The 13,998-nt window shown below is 42.6% G+C and overlaps 1 protein-coding gene across 1 annotated transcript; it reads left to right on the top strand.

The window, feature by feature from the left end:
• The first annotated feature begins 66 nt into the window (after positions 1–66).
• Positions 67–10,241, top strand: LOC128301808 (uncharacterized). Its single transcript, XM_053038441.1, has 3 exons — positions 67–81; positions 6,843–6,929; positions 9,168–10,241. The coding sequence occupies exons 1-3, from the start codon at positions 67–69 to the stop codon at positions 10,239–10,241; spliced, it is 1,176 nt and encodes a 391-aa protein (XP_052894401.1).
• Positions 10,242–13,998: the final 3,757 nt, after the last annotated feature.

Raw genomic sequence — 13,998 nt, forward strand, 5'->3', positions numbered from 1 at the left:
ACGCTTCCACGCAACGACCAATCGCCAGTTCCTAGTGATCAAGCAGCGTGCTATTGTGGGTGCAAAATGCTATCGCCTAAGGTGAGTTGCTGTCGGAACTGTAAATCAACATCGAACTTTGCCGCGGTCTTCGCTGCCAGCCCAACGGTTTCTGGGCGGTTTGGCGAAGCTAATGTGTGATAAGTTTACAACATTTAATGTGACATTGCTGGAAAACAAATCTAACACGTTCGAGTTCTGGTCCACCTCCGGGCATGTTGGCGTTGCCGCAACCCTGCCCGCCCCGAAGTGCCACTCGTTGGAAGTCTGGTTGTATTTTCTAGTGTCTAGTGTCTCTGTGTGTGCAGCTGTGTCCACATGTCAAGAGACATTTTTTTTCTTGCTTTTTGCTTTTTCGCGTTGTCCAAATCGTTGCAGAAAATGCGAGGGCTTTGCACCTCGTTTTATGCTAAATGTGATTTTAATCTTACATTCGTCAAATGCGGCCACCTTTTACCGTGGTGGTCGTCGCTTGTCGACACCGCCACCATGCGACGCACTGGGTGGCTCAGAATGGTAGCCCCACGGCAGTGCCGGCGAAAATGGTCTGACGGATATGAGAAGCAATAAACCACCACTTTCGTTTGCGTACATGCGTGTGTCTGAGTGTGTGTGTGTGCGTGTATGTTTTTCCTATGCTACGGTGTGCCTTAATCGGAGAGGAAAAGCGCGGAATGCAAAGTGGGAGAGATAAATCGAACACTTAATGGCCGTGCTTGTGGGTGAGTGGGGAACGGGACTATGAAAGCTATAATTACTTCTACGCTTCGAGTGCGGCAACTGCACTGCAAGCAACCGAATGCATCGCCGTTTCGATCGCGTCCGTCCCAGAATGTTGCCCGCCGTTCGTTTGCCAATCGCAAGCTAATCTGAGCCATCGGAGGATAAGCAAGGAGTGTGCACACACAATTAATTACACATCTTGGCTGCTGGAATGCCGTAAGGACGGTGCAACACATCTCGATTTCACCTTTTTTTTCCCCAATGCTCTCAAACACTGAAAACTGCTACTGAAACCTACTTTATAATGCGCATTTTTCACAGTTTAAAACAAATCAACAGGAAATAACACGATTGGTGCTTAATTAGCTCACGCCAGTTGCAAACATTTATTGCACAAACTTTGGCTCATCTGAATCATCCGATGGAAGAAAAGGCAAAATTAGCAGCAAACAAACAAGCTGAGCAAACATTGCCCGCGAGCCATTTTACACACCAGCACTTCCATTACCCAACGCCGATCGGTTTGGCAGATCGGGGTGGTGATTGCAATTGCGTGTGCATTTAACACTCAATCGTACCCCTAATCATAGCGATTATTACGATTGACAGCTGGGGTCGTACGATCGATAAACAGAAGCATAATTCAATCCGTTTTTCGATTCGATTCGAGTCCACGCCGGGAAACGGTACGGACGAGTAGCAATAGCAGTAGGCGAGTGAAGGGGAGAGCAATAGACACAGCATAAATGGGATGCATAATGGGTTCTCGTGCTAGCGGGTCGTTGCATTGCCACAACCATATGGTTTCAGCACTGCCTGATTAGTGTTGATTAGAAATACATAAAATTTAATAATCGCCATAATGGTGCGAAATTAAACGCTTCGTTGCAGTACGATTGATTGATTAGCAGGTGGTAAAGGGTCAGTGCAATTTCGTTATCAATTTTCCGAATTGTTCGCCTCGTTAGCTTTGGAAGGAGATGCGCTTCAGTTTAGTTGGGAATGCACTTTCTTTTGTTGATATGTTTTAAGCAGTCTTATAATCTATGTTCTCCTGTTGTGTAACACACAACAATCTCTAACCAATACGTGCACCGGGCTATCACTTCCGCGATGCCTTTCAATCTCCCATCGATGCGCCGTGATCGAGATTCCATCGATCACGCAGCGGTATCAATGCGCCCTGATCGCTATTACACAATAGGCAACACAATGCTAATGCCCCCAGCAAACGGACAGCTCTTTTTCCGGGGTTCAATATACCGCCCCGTCAACCGACAAACAAAACCGTCAGGAAATGTGCGGAATCAGAAATTGAATGACTTTCGGAGCACGTTTTCTATGGAACTGGTTCCCTGCGACGTAATTGCACTTCCCGTGAGTCTCACCTAGTTGAATGGAAATGGAACAAATGAAGAAGCTTTAAAATGCTAATGTCACTGTCCTATGAAGCTGCCAACTGGTTGCATTCGATGTCATGTACTACACGGCTGTAAGGTGTTACTGGTTTGACTAGATAGATAATCTAATAAATTTTACATTTTATTGTCACACACGCAAATTCACATGCTGTGAGGAGCTTACTAATCGTATCTTGATTTCGAAACGAAGAAGAAGGAGTTTTAATTTTAGATTGAACTTATGTAAGAGAAAATTATGTTTAAAAATAAATAACACAACATGAAACTTTCAATTGGGAAAAGCAAACAGACTATTAGAAAAAAATGTATCGTGAGCATAAAACTTTTAACAAAAGCATAAAGTTAAAAGTTATTCCTTCATTCCGAAATAAAACCAGACTAATTATCATCTTAAACGTACCCTTCAATTAATTTTATAATCACATCCCACCCAATCGTGCCTTCTTTAATTAGTCGACTCGATCAGACACAAACATCTCATTAATCTTTTCCAACAAAACGCTTCCTTCTGTCTTCTTTCACGTCCTCCGTTGATCCGCTGGTCCAAGCCCGTCCCAGCCGGAACTGACCTACCCCAACGCAACGTAAAGCTCATTCGCAAACGAAGCGCGAAAGATAGATTGCGTATCCCACGGAACGGTTTTCGCTTTTTGTGTCCATTTTCACGTACATTCCGCTTTATCGTCCTTTTGGATGTATGCAGCATTACTTTGTTTTCGCTTCGCATGCCTACATAGCGCCCACAAAGTTGTAAATGCTTCATTTAAATGCACCACCCAACCGTTCGGCGATTGGATATCATGATACATGTACATGCCCGCCTGACAACTCACTTTCGCACGCTCGCGACAGTGTTCCGTTCCGTTTTCGATTCATTCCTTCTGGACAGCTTGCTGTTTCAATCTTTCGGATCGTGCACCACCGTGCCCGTGCGGAAGTTTCACTTTCGGCAAAGGGGAATTATTCAACAATTGCATATGCACTCTGCCACGATCGTGGTAGGCGACGGAGATAAAACCATCATCCGGTTGCGTTTGGACAAACTGGTTTTCCGGCCGTGGCGTTTTGCGTATTCCGCTAACGGAATGGAAAGCGGTACCATAAACTCAAGCTAACATCGCATCCGGTGAGTTAAACCCGGGAATTATGTGTCCCTCGCCAACCGGTTGGAAGGGTTTGGCACTAGCTTACCGTACGATACACGTGCGATTGTTTGCAAATCGTTAAAGACAGGCGATCGAGTGCCGAAAGGCAATGTAAGATCATTATCTTCTCACTGCTCACGAGCCCATCCGGCACATGCCGCTGGGAGATGTCGGTCGCGTAGGAAAACAAACCGTATAACGGTGACAACGACAGCGCCGACAAGTTCCGCAAAGCCGAGGAAACGCTTCCCGTTCATCTGCCAATTCCCGACAAATGGGCCTTTGGGCATGTTGCTATTTTCGTAATATATTGCATAATTTCAGCATACGTTACACAATCCAGATGGCATCACTGTTTATTTCCGTTTGGTTGGTACAATGTTGGGGAAAGTGTAGGCATTAAATTCACACTAATTAATTATCGTTGGATGCGCAGGGTGCTTAACGCTACAACCATCTTAAGAAACTATACGTTCAGGAGCAATCGAATATGATGTATGTATTATTGGTTTCAATTTATTGATGTCATATTTTTTTACAATTTGGCATTGGTGCATCCATTTTTGGCGAGCATATTTTTAGGAGGCTGGTTCTATAAAAATAACATTGAGCCATTAACTCAAAATGTGAAAGAGAAAATTTATAGAAATCAGCTTTCGCCAAGAAAGCAGTAATACTAAAAGTCTGACATCAGTTTGAACTACGTTTTCGTAAAAAAATTAACGCATTTAACTGTAATTGCTCATACATTTAAAAATGGACGAGTTTCAAAGAACAATGTACAAAATTATTAAATATAATTTATTGCATAAAAATTCACTTGGAGTTGGCCCGGTGGTGTATTGTTAGCGGCGCTAGTCTTCATAAGACAGAACCTGACACAGGACCAAAATCCCATTCGGACCAATCCTCCGTATGCAGGACTATCCAGTTGCGAAAAAATAAAATCAAAAAATGCCAGAAATTGCAGGCCAAGAGCACTTGAGGTTGTGATGCTGATAAAGAAGAAACAAATTTCATTTAGATCGTTACGATCGTAATCGTAGCAACCCAAGAAACTGCTGGCCTAGGGGACGGATTGTTAAGGTGCGTCGTACGACCGACAATCAGGTGCGACGCGTGACAGTGCAAACGACGTTAATAACGATCGTTAATAAGCATTTAGAAAAATATTTGTAAATCGAGTGGTCATGCGCAAACTGATAACAACTTTAGCTAACCAAAAATATAACTCTGTGTTGAAAAAAAAATCAATTTGATTCTCTTGCTGTGATTCTCCAAAATTACATACATACGGTACGGTGGTAGACACTCGCGTTATGGTACATTTAGGTGAACTAAACCGACCCACTTCTATTTGCCAAAAGAACGAATTGCAAACCGCCATTCTTTCGTTCTTTTTGTATTATAAATTCATTACTTTGTGAATATATTAAATTCTATTTTGCAAATTACAGTTATATAAAACAGTACATTACATCGCTCTTTATCCATTCGCAAACCGTTTCATTCCCGACCCAAATCTGTACATTATCGTAATCTACTCCGGAGGAAAGCAATCCTTTCTTATAAAGTAATCTTGTTATCCAAGCCTTTAAAAAGGCGCAAGATGAGGAAATCGACAAATTCTCTACTGACGGTGTGATTGGATTGTTATCTTTGAGCGAACTGATTCAGTTCTTTCTCACTTTTCACCAAGCAATATCTAGTCATAGTTGTTTAAGCTTTTGAAAAATCACCATCCCCTACTACTTTTTACGAACAAAAGTATTTTTGTTCTTTACAAATTTCCGCAAAAGGGTTTATGGTCCCAAATTGTTTAAGCAGAACCCAAGTGAAAAGGTGATAATTAATCATTTTTGAAATAATTTTTACTAGTCAATTTCTCTTCAATTTTACTAGATTTCAGGCTGACTATATGCGATTGGTGACCGACAAACACTTTCACAAAACAAAGTCCATCGTTATCTTGGTACTTTTTCAGTTTGTAGTGAATTGCTTCAACCTTAGCAGCATTCTGTTCCGGCTAGAACAAAGCTAACAACACAAAACACTTAACTTAATACTTTGGCCTTTCTTAAGGTAGGAGAAGACATGAAATCAACCAGATCGACCATATCGGGTAAATCGGAAGAGTTTGACCATGTTCTCGTTTAAGCAAATCCTCAGAAGCTTTCTCCTTACTGTGATGATTTAAGCTGGCAATGATAGGCTAACTACAAAGCACGAAATAGTGCCGAGTTCTCTTCAAGGTGCCTGCTAACTTGTATGAAAAATCGTTGAAATTTATACCTTTTTTTTAATACCTACACTACTGTAGCTCAACACAGTAACTACAATGTCACTTTTTCTCACGTGATTCGATGCAAGATCCGCAAAATGCACTCTGCTCTGCACTACAAGAGTGACCCACCCAAAAACTCGAATTCCATCTTCGGCCTTCGTAAACTATGTCTGCGTGCAGCCATCGCATGGAAGGGGGTTCCATTTTTAGCCACAATCAACCCCAACCGTCAGCAGTCGGGCCAAAAGTTGAAAGCCATTCCACTGTCGGGAACTAGGCACCAGGCTAGCTAAACTAAACAGTTGCAAACATTTCCTTCCATACAGCATGCGTTGCAGTTCAAAATGGACATATATTTTATCAAACTGTCACCAACGGGCTGCTCCAATTGTAGCCGGTCACCTTTTATCACCACGCGCAACGACCAACCGGCAAGAAACCGCCCGACTTTAGACCATTGATCGGGAAAACAGCACGCTACCACCGGGCGGCATGGTGGCTGCTGCCGAATTGAAGATTTATTTACAGCCTTTTACGACGCGCCCGTTCGCGCCACCCGAAGTCAGGTCAAATTAATAACCGACGCCAAAGACAGAGCAAGTAATACAAAAATCAAGGTGCGTTTTGTGCGGCCGGCCGGTAATGGCCCGCGGTGCGAGTAAATTTTGATTTTAATTGGCTGGGAAACGGTTCGAAGGCTAATAAATCATCAATGAAATTTCTTCCCAAAGTTAAACAGTGGTAAAGGTGTCCAGGCGGCGAGTGACTGATGTTTCTAATCGGACAAATGTCTGAATGCAGCTGTCAATAGCCGTTTAAGCTTGCACAAATCGTTTCATTTGAATCATGCAAAGTTGCTTTCGCATCTGATTCATGCAACCAAGTAAAGTTGCAATAAGTTGTGAACTAACAGATCACACTTTAAGACGACCAAATCCCAATTATTCCTCAAGCTGAAGACATCAAATACGGATATAAAAATTATTTTCATTTTATTTACCATTATTAAATAAAAATATGTTTGTGCAAAAAAAATCTATCGTTAATTGATAATGGTTACATAAGTAAAGTTTAGTTTATCACACTTAATAAATTACATATTATTAAAATTTCCAAAGAATCGTTTAGGAAGCAATAAATTTAAGTACTTCTATTTTAAAAAACCAGCATAACTATTATACGCCTTCCATCCACATTAACTGATTCTCCACTTACTTCTTTCGTTCGCAGCAGTTTCTAATAGTAATCCTCGTCTCTACCAGCATCGGTTTAGCATCCTGCTATAAGGACTCCCTGCACGCCTACGCACCAGAATATGTAAGTACATCTCAACGCGCAACCACGCCACTGACCTTGGCCACGCTGACATTAACGTAACTTACCTCTTCGTGGAACATTACCGCTGAATCAGCGCGATCGAATAATTAGCACCGGCCATGCATGGTCTCGTTGGTCCATGCTTAGCCAGCCCCAGTTTCACTTTCCACACGGGCCGCTTCCACATCGGTCACGGACTCATAAATTTGGCACTTTACGACCAAAAGCACGGGCCAACGGTGCGAAAGTGTCACCAAGGAGGTCAAGATTGGCTTTACAGATGTGATTTACTTTACAACTGCCTACCGGTCGCGCAATGGCACCAACGCGCACCTCGTCGGATGCTTAGTAAACGTTCTCATTTACCACATACGACGATTCGAAGCAACGGCAATCAAAACAAACTTATCGGCATTAAGCAATAATCATCCACCATCCATATACAAACGCACACTGGCTGGTCTCAATCATTCGAATAATTGTCTTATGCAATTCGGTTGTGGTCCAAATAAAAAAAATGCTTCGTTAGTACGCACGATATCACTTATAAGCGGTTTATTTTTCTTCCTTACCTTGCGCTATTGCATAATTTCTTCTCCTAATTAATCTCGGCCTATCGTAATGACGTTCATCAGCAGGTTAAAAATAAGTCACCCTCGGCTAACCTCGTCAATGTGCGTTACATTCCACGGTGAATGCAAATAAACCCTCAACCTACCATTTACACTTATCGCTTCCTGAACCGAAACATAACGCACTTTGCGATAAACATTCCTAATGGAGTTCTCCCCCTCCGTAGAAAATGTTTTCCAAAACTGATCGTTTTTAAAAATAACCTTATTTGCAAACCTGTCTCCTGCTACTGACGGCGAACACTGATTGGACGGTTTTTGCAGTTTAATTTGCATGGCAATGTCTGGCAAATGGCCAATGCACGGTAGCTCTGATTTTTTTTTACTGCACTTTAATACAACTGATGCACTGCTTGTTATCTTCTGTGTCGACCCCCAGTTTCATTTGGAGCGTTGGAGCGCCATTTAAATTTCAATACACCATCATAAACCAACATTAGTGACAGCGCTTGGTGAAATAAATCAATCGAAGGGAAGGCTCACGACTGCTGTCATCTGACAAATCTGCATTTGCCGAGGACATCCGTGAAAAGTGAACCACTCAACCGGGTGGTAAATTCACAAATGGTGTCCATTTATAATGCTGTCTTATTTTACGCTGATGCCACACGTTCGTTCGAAGCAAAATATGACATTATAAGCAAGTGGTCACGTTACAAAAATTAGATTTAAAAATAATAAATTACACTTTAAGGACCTTGACGACTGGTGACATTTGATTCAAATTTGCTACAAATTTCTCCTAAAAAAATAGATAACCAAAAAATCATTATATTGTTATCAATTTCTCATGATTTAACATGCTAACACACTATGAGTTTTGAAATTTCAAGATTAATATTGTTGTAATAAATTTAAATTCTAGTTCAATTTGTTCAATGTAAGGAAATGTCATGTACAAACGCGTGCACGCAACTTGACTTACATCCTATCAGCATGTTGCACGCTGAAAAGCACGAATGTTTCTGCGCCTCGGGCAGTATCAACGCGTCCTTACAACGCTCTCTCTACCACCCGTAATCGTGCGTATCAAACAAACCTTTTATTACACATTAGATTTAACATATTTTTCTAATTAAAAAGTTATCATAAACTTCTCTTCGGCCGTTGGTGCACGCACTACATTGTAGCCAACCCAACCGTAGCTGCAACTCTGCTCGTTCCCACTGCGCGGTCATGTACCGATGTTGCTTTATGCTGTTAAAACATCAAACGAATGTGGTGGTAGGAGTGCGAAGACCCACACACCCTGCTTTGGGGTGAGAAAAAGGAGGCGGCCGTACGATGGTGAATTAAATTAGACCACACTGCACACAGCAGCCGCCGTGGTAGAGCCGTTTGGTAGCGGTGGCGGTTGCAAACTTCATGCGAACCTCATTTAAATGCATTCCTCCATGATTCGCACGTGATAAATTATGCACATTTAAGCCGGCACGGTACGCGCTTGTCTCTCCAAGCTATGAGATGTTGAAAAAGAATGTCTCAATATTGGGATTAGGATTCCTTTCAATACAACTTTTCTAAATTATTTAAAATTGAAATCAATTTCAGTCTTATAAAAATCATTAACAAATATTGTCTCTTTATTATTTTTATTTTTTTCCAGGCCCATCCAGCTTACTCTTTCAGCTACGGTGTTAAAGATCTACACAGTGGCGACGTGAAGTCGCAATGGGAAACGCGTGACGATGGCATTGTCAAGGGACACTACAGTGTCGTAGAGCCAGACGGTTCCATTCGCGAGGTGGACTACACTGCTGACTCGAAAACAGGCTTCAATGCGGTCGTTAAAACCCACGGCCCGAACGCCCATCCAGTGCACGATCATGATCACCACGAGCATAAGACCCACTACTACGATGAACATCATTCCCAATCGAAGATCAACCATTTCAGCAAGGGACAGGATCATCTAATCCTTAGCTCCGATCTACCGCAGCGCGAGAAAGATATTGCTGAAATCAGTGAGAAGAAACGCCCAATACCTTCCATCTTGGAGCTGAAACCGCACGTCAACCTCGAAAAACCGCTGGTGGCGTACAAGCATTACGAACCACCGAAGACTGTATTCCAGCACTACTCCTTCGACGAGCTGAAGCCCCATCACGTCACGGTAGAGACGGAACATAGCCATAAACACTACGTTTCCGACTCGTCCGATTTCTTCTCCGAGCAGGTCGACACCGAAAAGGATCTATTCAAACCGAGCATCCGCATCGAGGAAGTGAAAGCACCGGATCTATCCAAACTGAAACCCATCTCGCCGGATGTGGATTTTTCACAGCTCTCCGAGAGTGATCTCGGCCCTTACTATACCAAGGACAGTTTCCGACCCTTCGCACAGTACACCAATCACGTCTCACATCCGGTCACACTGCAGAAAGCAAAGGTGCACACCATCCAGGTGGACAGCAAGCCGAAAAAGAACCTTCTGAAGCCGCTGACCACACCAGGGCTAAAGAACTTTGCCACCCCGTCGGTGTACAAATTTTCCGCCCGTGGACCGGCGCGACCCGACTATGCTAGCTACTTCAAGTCGAAAGCAAGTCGTCAGGCCCGTACTGGTCCGGTTCTTTTCCATCCGGATGAGCAAAAGCGTGCCTCACAGCGAATGGTACAATCGATGCTATCGCGTCAACATTCCCGCAACCTTCCCGTGTACGCGAAGAATTATGCTTGACCGGGTGCAGACCTAAGATGGTTCTGATGGTGCAATAGAAACCTAATCTGCTTCGTTCTGTTGGGTTCGCGAGTCGCATTTCCGTAGAAGCAGTGATACTCTTGACTAACTGCCAAAACATTCGTGCAGTTGATGAAGACGTTCATCGCTGAACCAGTCACGCGGGCTGACAGTGTATAAACCGGATAATGGGTTTCATAGAACATTAATATTGTTATCTATTTAATAAATATTACGTAATACAGAATAACATAACTCCAAAAAATGTTATTTGGAATGAGTTTTAACTGCAATTGATGGGTAAGTAATAAACAATTACTTTTCTTTTCTGCACTTTATTCATGATTATATATTATTATTTAATGATTGGTCTTTAATAACGTTGATCATTCTTAACAAGCGTCATGTTCGACCTGGGGTCGACTAATCCAGTGGTCGACAAATTACAGTCTGTGGCTTATTTCCACTTTCAAGGTGGCTTTTAACTTTTTTTTTAATTAAACCTTTTTCGAAATTCATGAAAATATTCGAATAAATTCTGGCGATGTTTGAACTTTTCCTAGAGAGCATACAGCTAATACACTGCCGCATTTGTCTCGAACATGACTTGCCTCACGCACTTTCATAGTCTGGAGCCAAGATTCAGCATCGGATGTTTATCATCCCAGGCAAAGAAATGGTTTTATATGAGTTAATAGTTTGATATTATAAAATGTAAAACATACAAAAATAATTGTAAGCACAAACATACTAAAAACGATATTACAGATATGTACATCGATATCTTAGAAAACGATTTGAAATTTAATATGATTGTCCCCAATCATCAGCGGCTTATTTTAAATTGGGATAACACTTCGCTTTAGGCGTTATCTTCACTTTTTCAAACTGATGTCTTGTGTATTTATATGATATTATGCGCTTTGACTCCAGAAGTTTAACGACCTCAGTTGTAATCATCTGGTTCGACTGAATCATATAAAATATGTAGTTTTCAGCTATTTAGTCTTGGAAAGTCATGCGAAATGCTTGTCATAACTTGGACGTACTGATTCTTTTCTTTAAAAAAAACCAACTGAAGTTAATTAAGTTATATCTCGAAAGTTCTTGGTGAAGAAAGCAGGAACTCTTACCAGCATCATTATCTACATGACATTTACTACTCATCTTTAAAAATGAACACGATGAATAGAAGACTTTATTTTTATTGCATCAGTCGCCTCCATGTCAGACTCGCAAGTAACACTCTTAATCATGCAAAGTAATGGTACCATCCTTCCCTCTCAAAACATTCTATTGACAGCACCTTACGGGTAGGACAACGATAGAGAATTATTTAATGGTCACAGCGTTAAACGAGAGCTGTTAATAACCATTCACCACGACACTAAGGTGACGAGTTGCAGCTATCTAGAATCCGTATCCGGAATGTTGCTATGTAACGCCACGCATCCGGGTACTGACGTAAGAAGGGCTTGCGAAAGGCCTGAAGAAACCGGCCAAGAACCTAGAACTCACAGCCCACGCTGTGGCATTCATCTTTGGAATGTCTCCACCTAATTATCCACCTTCCTCTACGGCAATGCATGCCCGATCTATCAATCGCAGATCAAGCGCAACCTTCGATTCGGCCAACCAGGTCACAAATGTGCGCGTGCTTCGCGAGGAATGGGATGCGGAGTAGCACAACTGCGACCCAGAGAACAGCCTTATAATTAACACGCAAACATGCCACAGCCGAAAGGACAACCGACAAAGCCGGATTCTACCGGGCCAATGCTGATGAGATGCAGCGTAAAAAAAAACACCCATACCCACCCTTTTTGCACGCACTCAAACATTCGTGTGCTGGACATAAATCATCGACGTTATTGGTCCCGATTTGATCGGAGTGCTCTGGATGTTTTTTTTTCTTTCGATCTTCGTCCCATTTGCAACTCTCCTTGCATTAAATTTTATTTGACAGCGTAACCATCGTGCCAGGGTTAACAGTGGAGTTATCGCTGGCCCGGGCGCCAGAGAACGCGTTAGTGCAAATAATAATCCATTCCGCCTTCTCGCACGTTGTCCGCGCGTTTTTCTATATCGGATGGGGTGCGAAAAACGGGTGGGTAAGTGGTGCTGTGGCGCCAAACTAATCCACTGCAAGCGCAACTATCTGCAACACAGTGTTCGTTTTCATCGTCCCCATTTTCTGGCCCGTTTTATTCGACTCCACCCCACGGTCAACCTGTGCGCTGTCTGGGGTCACCAAAAGTTTTGAAGCAGGCGATGCCGAAAAGCAACACACGGTTATTGACTCAACTGTACGGCAAACAAACGCCTTCAAGTGAGCCAAAATGTAAACTGCCACAAAAACATTCCAATGCATACGCCACCGCCCTGGTTATGACAAGGGAACGAATCAAACCCCCAAACCTACTTTACTGGGTCGATGTTGGATAATGCACTCCCGTGACCTCTGACCACATCCACGAATGTTTGGGCGTCTGGACTGCAGATTAAATTTCACTTTTGTTTTACACGCTGTATCCTTCGCAAGCCAACCTGCGAGCGGATCCCTTTCCCAATACAATGACACAACCAAACCACTTCGCCAGCGCGAATCTCTTGCAGACAAGGTCAGTTGACGGTGGGCACAGTTGCCATTTATCTCGCCACGATCCTTATTTCCGAGAATGAAAGGCGAAAAACTGTACAAGAAGGAGAGATCGGTGAGGAAAAAAAAATACATTCAATTCCATAACGTACTTCAGTCCAAAATAGGGAACCAGGATAAAGAACGAATGCCTAGGGCAACTGTGCTAAACCGGCGCAAAAACGTGTGCTGCGTGTTTGGTGTCCGCACCGGCACAAACGTGACTCAGCCAAGGTGACACGAGACCCAAGGCGGCTTGATTCTGAGGCGGCGATTATTCATGCACCAGTTTCTGGACTTCCTTGAGGTCACTACCATCCGCCAACACCAGGAATAGTAGGTGGCTACACGTGAAGAGTGTAGATATCGGCAGATACTGCAGGTACTGGGAGACACTTTGGGCTGGCAGTGTCCAAAACGCTTTCCAAGGTTCTCTACCTTTCCGTACCACACCTGGTGTCGGGTGTCAAAATGTGCCCGTTGTTCTCACCGAGCAAGCATAAGGGAAATCACATAACATCCGAACCGTTGAATGTTCTTGGTGGTTGGTGGTTTGATTCCGAAAATTGACAACACAATGTCAAAGAACTGAAATCGAGGGCGACTAAGGAATCGGAGGAACAGCGCCACCAGACAACCTTGCAAGGAGATAAGCCAATTTGATCAAATACTTCTCAAACAATGTGGCGATCTATAAGTTACAATAACTTATTCAAACCATGATCAGAAGAGAGATCATTTAGGTTAAGTAGAACAAAGATATCAGAGGTAATTAACATCATTTAAAGAAGTACTATAACTATATGAAAATATAAGAATGTTTCCTCGCCAGATAATTTTTCCTTAAATCCCAATACTAAAAATGTCTCCGTTTAAAAATAACCAACAAAAATAAGAGTAGAATCTACAAAACCTTAAAAACCAGAGTTAGAAACTCTAAAACAAATGTATCCAAACCGTATTTTCCACAGTTTTTAATAAGCTACTTTACCGCTTCTACACCATTAACCAGTTCACAACCAATAGCTGCTATCAAATCAAATCTTTCTCCACGTCACACGTGTTGTCATTTGATCAGTCGTAATACAAGGCTTTATTTCAAACTAGCATCATTACCGG

The sequence above is a fragment of the Anopheles moucheti genome, chromosome 3 (genome assembly GCF_943734755.1).
Source record: "Anopheles moucheti chromosome 3, idAnoMoucSN_F20_07, whole genome shotgun sequence".
Lineage (NCBI taxonomy): Eukaryota > Metazoa > Arthropoda > Insecta > Diptera > Culicidae > Anopheles > Anopheles moucheti.